The sequence below is a fragment of the Mycteria americana genome, chromosome 1 (assembly GCF_035582795.1).
Source record: "Mycteria americana isolate JAX WOST 10 ecotype Jacksonville Zoo and Gardens chromosome 1, USCA_MyAme_1.0, whole genome shotgun sequence".
Lineage (NCBI taxonomy): Eukaryota > Metazoa > Chordata > Aves > Ciconiiformes > Ciconiidae > Mycteria > Mycteria americana.
The window spans coordinates 34,987,970-35,005,668 of record NC_134365.1 but is presented as its reverse complement, the minus strand read 5'-3'; the positions used below and the strand labels follow the sequence as shown (position 1 = coordinate 35,005,668).

The following is a 17,699-nucleotide window of genomic DNA, read 5'->3' as shown; positions in this document are numbered from 1 at the left end:
GGGGCACACAGCTGAAAGCCCCACGCCCCGCTGCGAGCACTCAGCTCGGCGGCAGAGGCGGCTCCCGGGGCCCCAGCCCGCCCCAGGCCTCTCGCCCCACCACCGCCGCCGCCGCCGCCGCCCCCGGTAGAGGGCAGCAGGCTCGTCAGCCCCCACCGCCTTCCCAAGCAGGTCGCGCTCCTGTGGCCGCAGGGCTCCGTCCGGAGCTCCTCTGCGGTAACTGCGTTAAAATAATTATTTTAAAAAAAAATAAAAGGTTTGGCACTGGGGGTGCCCCGCGTCGCGGTCAGATGACGTCACCGCCCGCGCGTCCTCGGCCGCGCCCTGCCGCCGCGCCGCCACCAGGGGGCGCCCCCGCCCGCGACGCGCGGCCCCGCGCGCCCCCCCCCGCCCTCAAACCATTGGCTCCTCGCCGGCCGGCGGCGGGTCACGTGCGCTGCCCTTCCCGCCTCCCTTCGCCCTCTCGCGCCTGCCCCGCCCCTCCCCCCTCCAAGAGGGCCCTGGCGGACCTATCCCACAATGCTCCCGCCGGCGGCGCGGGGCGGTTTGGAGGCGTCTCGCTGGCGAGCCGCGCCGCCCGCCCGCCGCCACGCCGCCGCCCCCCCCAGCCCCCCCGCGGCGGAAGGCGGCAGAGCAGCGCCCCCCTGCGGCCCCCGCCGGCGCTGCGCACTCCCGGCCGCGCGCGGACATGTGGCCCGGGGGCCGCTGAGCGGGGCCCCGCCGAGCCGAGCCCAGCCGAGCCGAGCCCGCCCTCCCGCCCGGGCGGACGCCCCTCGGCCGCAGCGGGGCGGCGGGCGCCGCTCCCGGAAGCCCCGAGGCGGCAGAGGCGCGGGGAACCGCAGCCTCCGCTTCATGCGGGCGGCCGCGGAGCAGTGACCGCGCGAGGGGACGCCGCGGCGCCAGGTGAACAGCGGCGGTTGGGGCCGGGGACGGCGGGGGGCGGGCGCCTTCCTCGGGAGTTTCCGTGTGGGGAGGGAAAGTGCTCGGGGCCGCTCCCCGACGTGGGACGGCGGCGGGGCGGCGGGCAGGGCGCCGGCGGGAGGGAGGGAGGGGAGGCGGGCGGTGCTGCCGTCCCGCTCTGGCCGGGGCCTTCGCCTCCGCTCCGAGCCCGCCGGGCTCGGGTGCTGCCTCCCTCCCTCCCTCCCTCCGTTCCGCCGGGCAGAGGGCGGGGTTTGGTGCCGGCTCCGGCCTCGGGTTTTCCCCCTCCCCTCCTCTCCCCTCCCCTCCTCTCCCCTCCTCTCCCCTCCTCCCCCCTCCTCCCCCCTCCTCCCGCCGCCCGTGTCGTGGCGCCGGCCGGGAGGCTGGCCCGGCCCGGTGCTGCCGCTTGCCCGCCGTGACAGGCCGGCGCGGGGGGAGGCCGGGCACGCTGCGCGGCCGCCGGGGCGGCTCTGGACCGCCCGCCTGGTCTCCCGGGGCGAGAGGGGAAACAAAGGGGGGCGGCCGGGGCGACCCGCCGTTCCCAGGAGACCACCGGCCCCCTCCGCGCCGAAAGCTTTTGTGAAGGCACAGCGAGAGGAGCAGCAGCTCTGCCCGGTGATCCGTGAGCGGGGCTGGCGCGGGGACCTCCCCGCCGTGGCGCTGGCCTGAACAAAGATCCCGGTCCGGGGAGGCACCGCCGTCCGTCCTTCTTCTTCCCGGGACCGGCGGGCGCTGAAGCGGCCGCCCGGAGCTGCGAATACCGGCAGCGTTTGCTGGAAGAGCCTCTTCGAGTAGCAGGAGTTACTGGAAGACTTTGCAGTTGTGGAGGAAGTTGCACGGAGAGGCTCAACTCTGCTTTTGTGCTGTTGTGGAGTCGCGGCTGACTTAAACGTCAGTAAAGTTGCACTGAGTAACGCTGGAGCCTGGAAGTGATGCAGTTATCGAGCCAGTGAGAGACTCCAATGCTGCTTGTGTTTTAGAGTACGTTGTGTCCTAATTTTTTTTTCCCCTTTGGTGAGTATTAAAGAATATTATTAGCCTGAGCCCCAAATGTAACTTATCTCTGACAACCTATTGCCACGTTTATAACTTCAAAACAAAACATTTTTGGTAGGACTAAAACTGGTCCCCTTCCTCTCACAATGTTTTTATTTCAGACTCCTAATTAATTTTAAATTTTTAGGAAGAATGAGATAACAGAGAGAAAAGCCAGGTAGTCACTGTTTGTTTGGTATCAGTAGCTAGCTACTGTTGGCAAAGAATCATTTATTTAAAATATCAAGAGAGGGTTAAGGCTGTTCACATCTAAGTAATAATTATATAATGGGTTGGAATGCCCCTGATTATTGAACAGCTATTTTAAGATTGTAATTTTAGAGCTTTTTAGGGCTTTGATAACCTTAAAGGGAGATCTAGCTGACTTAGTGCCTGACATTATGTTTGTATATCACTAATGTATTGGGGGCTTTTAATTGTCTTTCAGTGGATCATAGTTTTAAGTGAAGTGTAATCTAACCTAGAGTTTTACTATGTGGCTATTCAGACTCTTACAAACGGGAGAAGAGGAATGGGGGAAGTCTTTAGTCATTTTGTCATGGTTTCTTTCAGTCTTAGCAGAAATAAACAGTAGGCTTCTTAAATGAAGTTACAGAGTGACTAAAATTTGCTATTATTTGGTTGATCGTACATGGTAACCCATGTCTCTTCTTTTTTAACCGGAAAGCTATACTTAGAGATTCACAAGATAAAAAAAATGGATAGCATCCTCTTTAGTCACATGGAAAAGGCTTGGAAATAATCCCAAGTACTTTTTCAAGTGTTTCTTGTAGCATTTCTAGGAATATAATGTTTGTTGTTCTGTTTTCCTTAGATGAGATTACAAATACTTGGGGGGGAGGCTATTTAGGCTTTTAGTCACAATGTTAAATCTTTTGCAGCTTTCCTTTCAGTAGTTTACACTTGCTGATGTGTCAACTTCCAAAACGATAAATGGCCCAAACAAGAAAGACACCAGTTTTCTTTCATGTTCCATTCACCTTAAAGTCTGCTTGTGAATAAGCAGAATGGACAACAGCTTTGTGGCCTTGCAGGGGTGAAGGGAGTCTCTCTCATCCAAATGCTCTTGAAAAAGAATCTTTTTCAGACCTTCTCTAATAGCAGTAAATCCAGGTTCATTAGTTTCTCATATGCAGACTATCTTTAAGATTGGGAACACTTCTTCAGGAATTTGGTGAGTTTTTTGAACATGAATTTATAGTGCTCACAGTATGTGAAGGTTGTTGAGTTTGACTCAACAAGGAGATGTAACTTTATCTTATTCTCCAGTTATTCAGCTATTGCTTTTGAAACATCCAGATGATAAAGAGTTACTTTGTGCTCTTGACTGTAGTTTGACGCAGTTGATGCATGACTTCCAGCCTCTGGTTTTGTAAAACTTGTAGATGGTTCTGTTCTGGTTACAAAAGTCTGCTGTGTGTTGTTTTGGTTTCCCCCCTCCCCCCTGTTACGGGGAGTCTTTGGAGAATCTTTACAGTTTTCCACTGTCCTGAGTACTAAAAAACCTGTGCAAAAACTCAAGTTACTTAAAGTTGGCTTTATTTAGTAATTATTTTAAGGGTGATTTTATTTCAATTAATGCTATATTTAAACATACACAATACTAATTGGGGGGGGGGGAACACTGCTGGAAAAAGTTTGATGGACTGACTTGCCATACCTACACCAAAATTCTTGAAGCCTGGCCTTCCATCCACTGTTCAGTGTTGACATTTTCTTTCCCAGCAATCTAAGGTGAGGGAGGAAAAATGTCCTTCCGGTTAATAGTAACAAAAACATACAGTCCAGTGCCTGCTGATAGCTAAACTGATCATTCAGTGTTGTCAACCATTGTTACCAGTTTGTCTGAATGAATTCTGAAATGGGTAATCTCCTAAACCATTTAAGATTAAAGTAGATTTTATAAATCTCACCATTGCTCAATTTTTTGCCCTTTTTTTTTTTTTTGCAAGTTGGAGATACAGTGTTAAACGGATTTATACCCAAACCCTTCTTCAGTAGTCATAAAGACCCGAGGTCTCTAATGTGCTTATTCTGTAGAGTGCTTCAAAACAAGGGCTAGTTCATGGCTTTTTAGCAGTGAAGGCACATTTTGTTTGATCTGTATGTACTAGTCCACCTTGCCCTGAAGGGCAGTGACCTTGATCTGAGAGAATATGAGTGCAGTGACATTGTATCTTCTCTTTCCTACTTGTTTGATCTCTTTTTACCCAACGGTTGAGGATATGGGCACAGTTTGCAAGCAGAAAGCCGTGAACATCTCTCTTTTGGGAGCTGCTTGGTTTTGGTACCCTGAACCACAGTAGGATGATTCCCTTGCATAGGAAGTTAGCTGCAGTCGTGAAATAACAAATGGAGGACTGCAGCTGCTGGAGGATGGAAGGTGAATGTGTGTCTGGTTTTCTGTTCCCTAAAGCTGCAGCTCTGCTGTCCTGAACAGTTGTCCGTCTCCTGTCTAGGTCTGGATCTGGTGGACTGCCAAAGGCAGGGTGACTGCATTGGAGGGACTCTCAAAGGTTGAATATGCATATTCTGTACTTCAGTGGCCCACACAGGATTCAACAAGTAGTTTTTTCGCTGTCAGGGATTAAAAAAAAAAAAAAGTGCTAAGGAAGTTGCCTCTTGCTTTTAGAAACATTCTGCTTTCCCACAGCTTATTTTTATGGCACATCAGATTGTTTCTCCAACTAAAAGTTTTAAGGAAAGCTAATTAAATTTAACCAAATGTGGAAGTTGTCACTTCTAGGCTGGGGAAATTTTTAACTGACTTGACAAAAGATGATCAAAATACCACATTTAATTATGTATGAGTAGGCCAGATTAAAATGAACTTTGTATAAAATGCATTTACTCAGGTAACAAATATATATATACCCACACCTGTAGGCATATATGCATCTATGGCTTACATTTGTGTATGTTGTGCTAAAATGAATATTTTCAGCCATTCATTTTTTATTATCAAGTAATGCGCTTACAAATTAACTTGATGAAACAGTAGTATTACTCTTTCTTTTTTTTCTACATGAGAACAGACAATTTGAATTTTAACTCAAAAATACTCCATCACAGCAAGCATGAAAGGTAACATTTTAATTTGATGATTCTGTGGCCAGTGGCATTTCTTCTTAACTTTCTGGGATTATTTCAGATTTTTGTGTGTGTTCGTGTATATATAAATACATTAAAAAATGTAAGAATGGATATGTAGAGCGAATTGGGAAGGAGAAGAAATACATCTTTCAAAGCTGTTTTTTAAAGCCTACTACTGTGGTAAATTGCAGTATCTGATCACTTTTTCTAATAGACGCTAATAATAATGTCTGTCTTAATGCAGATTTTATTTAAGGATTGCTGAACTCCCATTAAAATGCAATCTTTGTTCCTCTGTTATTAGGTCTGTAAGTACTGCTTAACTGCGATCTACCTTCAAAGGTACGATCTGTGAGTAAACCTGACTGATGCATTTAATGGTGTTTGGAACTTTTCCAAGCTAGTATGAAATTGCTTGGAAACGTCGAGTGAGTTAACACTCGTTGCCTCTCTACTTACTACCTGGCTTTTGTTAGACTGCCAGCAGTAATAAGGAATGAGAAATTCCATGGGATTGGTGGCTGGTCCTCATGTATGTCCATACCTTCAGATAGCAACACAGGCCAAAACTGCAGCAGTGAAGACTTCTACCTTTCTTGGCATGCCACAGGAGAGATGGAGACCCTTACATGAAGCTGAGCTGTACTGATACTCAAAACTTGAGTTTTAAGGTAGAATCTGAAGGTAGATGAGTGGTGTTAGTTGGACTGCTTGCTATCCAGAGCAAATAACTTCAGCAATTCCGGACACAGAAGGGACGGTGAAATTCTTCTCTGCTTTCTATACAGCCACTGAATAAGCATTTCTTGTATGCAGTTTTTTTTTCCTCCTCTTTTTTTTTTTTTAGAACATTCTTAGTTTGTTACTTGTGATGTAAAAGGTAGTGACCCCTGTGGATAGATAGGTGTAATGGAAAGTAATCGGAAGTCCTGTGAAACAGTTGGAGAAAAGGAGTCTGTTAGGAATACCTTGAGCTCATTGGAGTTTTGTTTGAGATATTACCAAATAAATATACCTGTAACAGTTGAGTATATTCTTCTCTCCTAACCTATGCAATTGTGATTTTTAAGGTGTAGTTTCATCAGCCCAAGCAAGAAAGGCACCTTATACAACTCTTGGGTAAGTCAGTTGGTACCAGGAGTTATTTTGTGGCTGTTATTCTGGCAAGAAGCTTTGAATGGGAATGGGGTTGCTTCTAGTGTTGTTGATGTGGGAAGCTTAAGTTCTTGTTGAAGCTTTGCAATGACATAGAATAATCAATTATAACAAAAACTAGGTTGTTTACTTAAGAATTCACAGTAAAGTATTGTTTTGTTATAGGTGATTTCTTGATGCCCTCTATATGGTTCAAGTAACCCAAAATGCTGAGTAGCATGTTTTTCTATTGGTAGACTCTCTTCACAAGTTTAATGGAAAAGTGATGGAATTCAGGTTGTATTTTCAAGCTCAGATCTGGATTTTCCCTGTTACATGGTTAATAGTTTCTGTTACCTTTTGTGTGTTGCTGTTGGCGCTGAGGAAACCTTCTGTTGTGTACCTGTCTTCCATTCCTGGCCATGTTTTTCTAGCTTTATTTAGCTATCTTGAAAGTTATCCCTGAGTAAGGGCTGTGAAAGCAGGATCAACAATAATTGAAACTGCTTACTCCCCATCTATCTACTACTTCTGAAATTACATCTAATGCATTGGTATTCTACAAATATTGTAGGAGATTTTGTGCAAAATACAATTACACTTAAAATTATTTCAGTTGTCATAAATCCTTTGCAGACTCTTTATTTTTCCACCACTTTGCAAAAATACAGCATTTCTTTTTGTCTGAGATTTGTAAGAGGTTAGTGTAGGTCTTTGGAGCTTATAAAACAGTTATTCAAAGTCAAAAGGAGCTTGAGGACTGTGTTTTTGACACCATAGCTTTCATGTAGTTCTTTTTTTGAGAGTATGCCTCAGAGAGGTAAAATGTACTTTTAAATGGCTATGTTATTTTCTTTCTTTTGTTTGTTTTTTGAATCAATGTCTGTATATTTTACATGTAAGCTGAAATTACTCTTTATGGAAACACATTTTTTTAATACCAAAAGAGCATCTCATATCACTAAACTGTGGATTTGATGCTTAAAATGAAAGAACAGCATGCTTTTAATAGAGGACTCAAATTCAGTATATTTTTATCAAGTGTGTGTGTATGGTTCTATGTGATCTTCTGTAGTGTATTTTTTCCATTTAAGTAAATCCATAAAATTATAGGGGAGCCTATACATTATATAAATTTTGTTAGAGGGATGCCCTTCAGTTTGCAAGGGTTCAGTATTCAGAAGCTGAGAAATAAGACTACCATGATGTAAGTGAAAGAAAAAATAATGGTAGTCTGTAATTGGACAATTGCATGCTGTTTCTTCCTTTGGTGGATTCAGCCCTTTCTTCTTTGGCTCAATATACTTTTCTAATCACCTACCACTCTGGTTTTGTTGCCCCATTAATTTTTTGCATCTTAAATGTGCTTGTCATTGCTACTGCCCCTGAGCTTTTCATTTGAGTTCAGTCTTACTCCATCAGTTTTGACCATCATTTTTCCTTTCACTGTTAAAAGGTCTTAGCTTTTCCACTTCTGTCTTTGCAAGGTCTTTTGGTTCAGCTCCTGCATCCCTGGTGTTTAAGTCCAGCTATTTGGGCATGTTTAGGGTGGTATTAAGAAAAATAAAGATGGTCTTCCTAGTTTCTTTAGCATCAGAGAAATGGTTGCAACAAGTCCTGCTGTGTTGCCATAGCACTGGCTGAAGTACACTCATTCATCTTGTGGGAATGTTGCACGTGCAGTGTAGCAATGGGACAGGAACTTCAAATTATTAGTGTATGCTAAGCACAGACCCAGTTTATGGGAAAAAATTAAATGCAGTGACTACCAAAGATTTCTTCAGGAAATGCAAACATTTTTTTCCCAGATCTATGACATGGCTAGATTTGGAAGGGTTGCTTGTGTGGAAAACATGTTCTTGATCTCAGTGATGCACTGCCAAAAATCTGCTCTTTGGTGGAAAGCATGAAAATACTGGTGTTTCCAGGTGGCTAGAAAAAAGTACTTTTTTTTTTTTTTTTAACTGTTCTTGGAAATGGCTGAGCCATTTTTGCTGACTTTGGTGTGTAATGCTATCCCTTCCAGCTGCAAAAGTGTGCATGTGACTAAGGACCCTCAGCAGCGGAAGGCAAGGTCATGAGTTTATGCTGATTTGATTTAGTTGCTTGAACCATGTGCACCATGACAATAGTATCTAATCCCTAATTAGTTCCTGTTATTTGTAAATCTCAATTTCACCCAGTTTAGTCACAGACTGCTTAGAAGAAACGCTTAAGTGCTGAATTGTACATTTTGTGAATGTTATGTACACTATTTTCTCTTTCATATTTGTTTGTATTATGTTAATCACTACAGTACTTCAGTGTTTTATCAGCAGTATATGAAACAACATGACTTAGCCCCTGGTATACATGCATGTTCTCCCTACGGGGGTGGTTGTGGTATAGTGCTTCTTCTGTTGGGAGTCTTTTTGTACACATGCACATGTGAAACAGCAGCACAGTGCGTATTGCCTTCTATTGAAAATACTGTTTTGGAAAGCAAAATAGGGTGGTCTTTTAATTTCTGTGAATATACATTTCATCATCTTGTATCAGTCTTTAGAAGGTTCTATTCATCCTGTCTTCTGTATAAATGAAGCTGTTTTTTCCTGGGGGAGTTAATCATGGCTCCAATGAGCATTCCTTCTTATGGCTGTCGTGGACTCAGCTGTGGACTTCTGTAAAGATTAGGTCTGGGATTATCTTGTGTAATTCAGAATGTCTTTGGAAAGCAGTGTTATGAGTGGCAGCCTTACTGAGGAGCTACCCTGCAAAATTGCCTTAGTTCAGTGCGTAGGGAAACCATGTGGCTTTGTCCTCACTGCTTTTGCATTGTCAAGAGCTGACAGAGGCTTGAGTAACCTAGTTTGTCCTCTGGCAGAGTGCAAAGGGGTTTTCTCAGACTTGAGAAATGTCACTAAACAGCCAGTAGGGACACAAGCATAGCTTTAAATTACAGGTTAGATTGATCAGCTGTGAATATATACTTCGAATCAAATCAGACTGCACTGTGACAACTAGCTCCCCAAAGTGCACACTTCCCCCCCCCCCCCCCCCAGCCCCTTGCTAAGTGGCAAGTTTAGCTTCATCTAGCCCTTGGTCTGCAAACTGAATTTGCCTAAGCATTGGACCATCTTGGTTGTCAGTGGTCACCCTGAACATCCTGATGGTATAGAGCTGTCATTTTGCTATACTTTGGTATGTAATTTCATGTGGTCTGATGAGTTAACCTCACAGCTGCTGGCAGATACTGAAAATGCTGGAGGGATAATTGATTTAGATTGACTTCTGGAGGGAATCTACTGAAGTACAGTTTCTTATTGCTGCTTACTGGATATGAGCCCTTAATATGAGTTCAGGAGACATCCTAAACTTCTGCCACCCATCCTAGTGGAACAAAGTGTTTTATGGTTGACAGTGCAGAAAGATGAGAAATGAAATTTGCCTTCTGTAGATAATTACCCATCAGTGCCAGTAAGGTAACTGTAGTTCAGTAGCAAACTCAGATTTGTCGTGTCTAAAAGCTGCTAACTGCTGTGCAAGCTTGTAATCGGCTTTCCTTCACCTCTTTGTGAGCTTCTTCAGAAAATGGGGCTCAGCCTTGTGTGATAGCATGGTGAGAACTGATCTATACAGGGAAACTTTCTTCAGTGTGTTTTTGACAAAGAGAATTAACATCCCTTTGATGCTTTAACTGTTTTGGTCAAACATCATACCTTTTCTGGCTTGTGGAAGTATCAGTCTTTACGTGGATTGTCCCAGTAGTTATGGGAATGCTCATGATTCTGATAAGCAAATCAGCCCTTGCATGTGTGTCATCTTTGGGGGTGGAGGGGTGTGTGTGCGATATAAGTGTTTCACAAACCTTGGTGGCTTGTGTTGTCTTAAGTTATCTACTACTTAAGACTGATAAAATGGCTCACTCTTTTGGATGGTTTCTTGGGATAGGATTTGGAATTTTTCTGAAGACAGTGACAGCTTTATTATCAGTTGAATTTTAGCACAAGACTTTTGAGTCATTCAGTCATTTCAAGCTCAGTCATTCTGAGCTTGAAATAAAAGTAATTTTGTTACTGCTTGTTTTCCAGTGCTAATGGTTCTTCTGTAACCTGTATCCTTATTTTTCTTTATTACTAGGTTAAAAAACAATGAGAATGATTACTTTGGGAAGGAAAGGAACGTGAAGGCTGGTAGATTGGGGGGCAGCTGCATGACTGGGATTCTGAGGTGAAGGGTTGCTTGTCCCATGTGCGAGTTTCCCAGTACAGAGAGAGATGGGAAGTTCCTTAATAGATACTTGTTGGTGATACTAACTTTGTTACTATCTTCAGTCCCTCATACCTGTAAATCTGTTGGGTTTGGGGTTTCTTTTGCCTTTGATAATAACTCTTACTTAAGAGCATTAAATCAGCACCATGCTGTTGTTAGAGGTATTAGCAGCAAAGCACAAATTTTGTGATACAAGTATGTTGCCCTTTTTTTCAAGTTGGTAGTCTGTCTGGTTTAGTTCTGTGTTGTATTGAAGCTTTTTGGATAGTGACTTTTCTAAGTAGAGCTAGAACACGGTTATTCACCCTTACACAAATGAATAACATATGATAAATAAAGTATTCTTCAGTTACTGTTAGTAGTTGTAGAATACTAAAGAAACTTGTGGATCAGCGTGACTTGTCAAGGCACGGGTATGTGAAATGGTACTGCTGACACTGATTGGCTACCTTCTTTTACCATCCAGTACACTGAAGTGTTTTAAATGCTAGAGACTAGAGTTCAATCTGATTTGTAGCAGCACTTCAACATGTAACATTCTGTAAAAGACACAGTGTGTCCCCCACAGTTTATAGAATATTCTCAAATATGTGAGGTCTTATAAAATGACATCTATCTTATTGCCCTGATGTTTTGCCTATGTCTTGCAGGTGCTCTTCTGTTAAACTTCAGTGAGGAATACTGCCTACTCCCTTGACTTAACATGAAAAAGTCTGTATGGCAGGTTTTAAGCCAGTTTATGATTATAACCTTTATACAGGAAGGAGATTACCTTCTGTGTGTGTCCGCTGTAAGGTTCTATATCTTCCTTGAAACTCTTGGCTCTTTGGATGGTCAGACAGGTTACTAGATGATAATTGCTGAGCCACTATAGCAGTTCCTCAAGCTGTAATTGCACATTTCCATTGAGTTCTGTGTGCTTTCCTTGCTTAGGAGGCAGTTACGATGTTGTCCTGTATACTTCTGTGAATGCTGACTGGACACAAGTGTTGAGTGCCGTAGCTGCTATTCAGTCTGTTATTGTCGAGGTGGCCACAAAAATGAAAGTGCTGAATCTAGCAGGGACATAGCTGTAGCCCCAGCATCTGCAATGTAAACATGCTTGTCAGTGTCTTGCTGCTAGACTGTGGAAAAAGAAATCCTGAGGAGGATATCCACTGTGTTGTTCTGGGTTTTTTTTCTTTTGTGTAGGGAAGGGGAAGGTTGGTGGAAGGCAGTGTACTTTTTAAGATGGTATAATTCTAGCCATTTGGCTTTGACAGTTTTCTCCTGTGACTTTACCTTGCATTTTCACAGGCTTGGGGTAATCTAGGTACTACTATGTTTTTGAAGGGGGGCAGTTTGACAAGAAAGTCTTAGTTATTGTAGCACCGTGCCACTGCCAAAAGGGGCAATCCTGTTTTATGTCTTCCCTCCCCCATTCTGTCACTTGCAATTTCTTTGGCACATGTGTGGCTCTTAGCTGAGTCTGTTCCCCATTGCTAGTGGCTCTTAGCTGAGTCTGCTCACCATCTCTAGCAGTGAGAAACAGAGCTGCTGCTTTTGGTGGCAGAAAGCTGTTAGATTAGATTAGCTCTCTTGGGTAATTGCATCCTTAGAGGGTCTGGAAAGAGTCTTTAAATCAGCAGTGTCTCCTTGCCTGAATAGCACTGATTCTTTCCAAGACACTGGATCTACATGAATAGGCTTAAACCACCTATAGAAAAAGGTTTCTCTTTCTATTCCCCAAAGCATAGCACTGGTCTCTTTCTTTCTGTTCATCTTTGTTGGTTCTATGGCATTGCATTTGGGAATGCAGACAAGGTGCAATCTGAGCATACAAAGAGCAAAGATCCTCTTCAAAGGCCCTCTTTTGAGTGTGCCTCTTGGTTCTATTCTCACTAATGTTCTGGGCCATGAGATTTTACTAGACAAAGGAGCAAATGCAGCATAAGTGCTTCCAGATCCTCAGTTTAGCCCTCATTTATTGGAGGGCAAACAACATTACTGAATTGTCACTTGAAACAAGTCTACCTTCCAGGCTCTTCAGGCAAATTAAAAAGTTTCTCCAAATAAAAAGAACTGTGAAGGTTCTTGATGTACTTTTGCAAATTCCCAATAGTGTCTTTTGTTTTTTTTCCTTTTCTTGGAGTATGTGTTGCATTAGACTTGATACAAGTTGGTAAAGAGCTTTTCAAATGTTCAGCTGCCCTTGGAAATACTAAGTGTTTCCTCAGCCCATCTCCAAGATGGCGCAAGACTTCTGGCAAAAGTTTTCAAAATTTTCATCAGCAGCTGGATGTTTGCCCAATAATGGTCCAGAGATTATGGGGAGCCTATATGGGGAACTCCAGCGGACCCTCTGTGTTCTGCCATTAATTACTAAAAAAAAAACCAAAAACCTCTGTAAATGTGGCTAAGTATTGAGATCTGTTTTCCTTAAAAACATGCTTGCTGAGGGAGAATCTTAAACCTCCTTCCGAGGTTTCTTAAAGATCATCAAAATGCATAGGGAAAAATAGTCCTATTTATTGCTGCCCAAAATTTTGATGGGAGTAAAGGGTGTTACTGTTTTATTAAGCAAATAAACCGTACACTGAAGGTATGGCTGACTGTTGTTTCATATTTGAAACTGATCGTTTCTTGAGTTAGTAAAGAAATCAAACCACAACTAAGAGTGCCACAAATCCTTTTTAAAAGAAGAGGAAATATTGTTAATGGAAACAGAACAGTCAAATAAGTTGCTACTATGAGTATTGATGCAACCTGTATCTAAGAAGTTGAAAGGTTAATTACAAATGTTTCCCAAGTTAAGCCCGTTAAGGGAACAAGAATAAGCCAGTCTTGGACATAATTTTGCACTTGCTTTCTGGAGATCTTGCTGCATGTATTCTTGATTTCCATCTCCCTTTCCAATTGAACAAGTGTACTCCTGTTCAGATAGGTCTCTAGATCGTTACTGCATTAAAGGAAGAGTGTATTTAGCTGTTGCATTTTATTTATAGGGCATAAAGAATGCTTGTAAAGACTTTGTCTTGTAGCTAGTCAAAAAGGAGGCACATGCTAATTTCATGTGTCACTTATAATTAGGCTACTATAAATTTTCATCTGATTATTTTTCCATGCCTATTTAATTTTAAGATTTTAATGTAATAGATTTTAGTTCACTAAGAAATTCAGTTGCATGACTTTGAACAGATGAAGTCTTTCTTTCTGCATGCACAGTGAATTAGTGTTGAAATACATCTGTATTTTTAGGTTATGAATTGTATGAAGTAGTTTGTGTTAATATAAGAAGTAAATCACACATATTTTTGAGATATAGAATATTGTTTAGTGTGTAAATGGCACTTATATCAGTATGCTTTATGGAGTTGTTTAAGTACATCATGAAGCTGTGTTCCTCAGACAGACAGTGACAAATCTATTCCCACATTCTACAGTTAACTCTGTTTAAACACTTTTGTTGGCAAATGTCTTTGGTATCTGCCTTCTATGAAGACAAGAACAGGAATTTCCTTTGAAGAATAACCTAGAAACTTAAATGTTTAACTCCTGTAAAAATAATGGGGGGAAGGGGTTGTGGTGTATACTTGTGATAATGTCCTTGTTCACTGTTTTCAGTTTAATATACTAGAGTATTCTTGCCTTTATCTCAAATATGAAATTAAATAAAGTATTTCTCTTACAAAGTAATTCCATTGAAAACTTACAAGCACCAGAAAAGTGCATCTTGGCTGTAATGCTATGCTGTCTTTAGGCATTCTTAGAACGTATTTTATCTATAGGGTTGGGGGGGTGATTTTGTTAGCACTAACATAGTATAGTGCTTGTTGCTGTCTTGTCAAGTGCCTTGCATGTGTGGGTCTTGGGGTATTTTCTAATATTTCACATCAACAACTGAATGATCATAACTAAAATGTGTTGGTCATGAGTCAGTGGAATCTGGTAGAAGCACTCTTTGGATATTGGCGTTCTTCAAATACGTATTGGCCTGATTGGACATGATTAGCCATGGATATGGACATATGATCTTCATGTGATTTCATACAGTTTGGTAACTGGGATAATGACAAAAAAAATTTATCTTGATGCTTTCACTGTCGTCATGTCTGTGTCCTGTCCCCCCGTTCCCTCCCCCCCCCAAGACTACAGATTTCTTGTATGGTATGCAGCTGGAATGACAAAAGTCTGAGAAATACTTCCAAATCTTCTTGAAGTTTAAAAGAAAATAAAGGAATATGTCACATTTTGGGACAAATAAAAGTTCTTTTTTCTGTGCTGTCTGCTCCTCCTAAACCACTGTGTTCTCTTTTCCTAACTCTGTTTTTAATTTTATAAATTTAATGGCAGTCTTTAGTGTTAACTCTTCCGCTATTCCAATACCTGTGATGCCTGTTTTAAAGTAGTGCAGAAAATAGTATTTCCAAAGTTAATTTGTTAAACAGTATGCAAATTTTGATGGTATTTTACTTTATAAATAAATACTTATATTTCAGTAGTATTGAATTCCTCTGCCGTGTTGTGCGAAATGCATTGTGAAACTGGCAAAAAGGTGTGCTGTGCAAAGTGACCTGTGAAATGCATTAGTGGCACTCAGGATCTGTTTAAATATCTGTTTAAATAGCTTTGTGAGAAGAATGATGTAACACCACATAAATGTTTTCAGTTGCTGCACATCTTGGATTCACTGATATTCTGTCAAAATTTTAGGATCTCTGTTTTTCTAATTATTGTAACTGTGCAAGAATTTCTGGGATGTTTTTGTGTCTAGAAAGAGTACAGTGGAGAAAAGGTTACTTTTTCTGGGGAAAAACAAATCTATAGAGCTTCTGTGGGTTCTATTTCTGCAATCTGCCTTAGTGAACTCAAGACCTCTTATAATAAGCATGAACTCTACAGCTACTGCTTAAGTTACAATTTGGTATCTAGATTGTGTCTGTTTAAAACCTTTTCTGTGGACGGATGCAGAGTGCAGAATTCTTGATCTTGTCTTTAAATGGTCTCAGCTGTGATGTGTCCTGGGACTTTTAGGGTTGGGAGATGTTTGAACACAGCTTATGGATTTTTCCGCTTCTGTAAAGCATTGCTGAGGTTTTGTTAAGACATAGAACAGAAGAAATATTCTTATGTTTTATATATAAAAGCATGTATACCACACACTGGCACATGATTTAAACTTTTTGGGACCAAAACCACTTAAAAGTTCTCTTGCAAATTAGCGTGAAAACAACAGACCTTGATCTTGTATTTTAAGTTCAAATATGGTTTTGGTGGTCTTACCTGTCCTAATTTGATGCAGATTTTGCTTGTTTAAGGCATTAAATTTTAAAGTAGCAGTTTGGCTGTTGCTGGATTTCATCTTGTGTAGCTTGCAAAGGATAATAGGTGGTGGTCTGGTCAGTGGTTGTTCTACTAACAGAAATTGTATACAACTTAAGGCATTCACTGCAGCACAGTCTGTATTAATATTAGTGCTAGTAACTGCTCTACAGTTGATGGCATTTATCCTAATGATATCTTTTTAAGTCATTTTTGTATCAAAATAGGATAGCAGTGTAGGGGGAAAATTCCCGTATAGCTAGGTTTTTGTTTCCTTTTCCCTTCCCTTTCCCCCACCCTCAGTTGACTTAACATGTTCCTTTGGGGGGATTAAAAGGTAGTTTCTAATGGGAATGTTGAAGCCATTTAGCGTTCCAGTTACAGATTTCTAATTAGTTTCACAGTTTTGACCATTTCTTTAATGAACTGTCTTCGAGACTCACAAATCAGAGTCCTGCTTTCTTGAATTGCCTAAGAAAGCAAGAAGTGTGTGTTATGTGATGGGTATCTGAGGGAGTGGTGTTTTTTTCTCAGTAAAAAGAAATGATCATTAAAACACTTCCTGCTGCCAAGATCAAGCAATAAACACTTGCTCAGAAAATAAGTTTTGGAAGGCAAATTCTGTCTCTTCCCCCTCCTGGATATCCAGGTGGTAAAGGGAAACCAGTGTAGTCTGTAAGTGAAATAGAAGGAAGTTTAGTTGAGGAGTGTGATGGTGGCGTTCTTGGCTCTGTCATGCTGCTTTTTCTAGCAAAGGCGTTAAGAATAAGTGGTTTGAAACCTTGGTCTGTTTGCTTCAGGTTTGAATGCTTCAGTAGCAAATCTTGGTAATTTCTGATTTCTTCAATCTTTTGTGAAGTTTTAGTTTTTGCTTTTAAAGAATAATTTTAATTATTCAATATTATTATTTAAATATTTAATAATAATAATTTTCTGAAGAAAACTGCTGGTCCCTCTAGGGCTGTTGGGTTGGAGCTTTAGGTGCTTATACCAACTCTGCTGTGGCTACAGGAGTTTGAAATGCAAGAGATTCAGTCCTTGGTGTAGGTTTTGGTTTTTGTTTTTTTTTTTTTTTTTTTTTTTTTTAAGTGTGTTTCATTCTGCATGTAGTAGGTAAGCCTCCAAAGAACATACACTTGCTGTTTCTTATGCAAGATCAAATTCTTTCAACCTATATGATGTGGATCACAAGGATATTCTCTATCCATGTTATTCTTATTTCATACTGCTCCTTTGGAGAACGGTTAAAAGGTGCATCCTCCCCATTCATGATACTCCACTGCACCTGTGCTTGTGACCTGTCTCTTGTTTGATGATATAACTTTCCCTGCATTTTTTTGAGTGCCAGTAGTTCTAATTGTATGAAAAAAGCAAGAAGCAAGCAAATGTAAGCTGCTTTCATTTTTCTCACTTGCCACTACTACAGCAATGCTAGGTGTGGAAAGCAACTAACTCTTCTGGTGCTTGTGTTTAATTTTGTTGCTTCAACCATTTGTGAAAGGCAATTTGCAGTCGTTAGTTACTGCAGTGTTATGTGGGGTGGTTTGCATAGAAACTTAGCAATACATTTAACTTTTAAAAATAAAAGCACCGTTGGTGGTCTTGAAACACTGCAAAACTTTGCATTTGTTGAACAAAAGCAATTTTCAAGTTGGAAATATCAGTTGCTAGACAGCATTAATGATGCTCATAAATTGCACACAGATTGTAAAAGATCTGTATCTAACTCTCAAGGTCATTTGTTTCTACTCTACAAAGGTATAATGAAATGGAGAGCACTGGAGAGCAGTCATTAATTCATTGTGGTAATTTTGATTTTCAAGTTGCAATCTAAATGAACTGTGTAAACTGTTTCTGTGTTTTCCAGACTACATTTTGTAAGAAGATGAAGAACAGAAAGCAATGTATTCAAGATACTGAGGGTCAGAAGCATGAAGGCATGGAAG

General features: G+C 41.6%; 1 protein-coding gene across 4 annotated transcripts in view; it reads left to right on the top strand.

Annotated features, from left to right (window-relative positions):
- The first annotated feature begins 525 nt into the window (after window positions 1-525).
- Window positions 526-17,699, top strand: part of SCAF11 (SR-related CTD associated factor 11) — a 49,820-nt gene continuing 32,646 nt past the window's right edge. Inside the window, exons 1-2 of one of the 4 annotated variants that reach the window (XM_075494470.1) lie at window positions 526-903; window positions 17,621-17,699. In XM_075494470.1, coding sequence (XP_075350585.1) covers window positions 17,639-17,699 — 61 coding nt within the window. In that variant the 5' untranslated portion in view covers window positions 526-903; window positions 17,621-17,638. Of the gene's footprint in view, window positions 904-1,067; window positions 1,933-4,337; window positions 4,358-17,620 lie in introns of those variants that run through there. The other 3 variants (XM_075494484.1, XM_075494475.1, XM_075494493.1) reach the window with 3 other exon arrangements.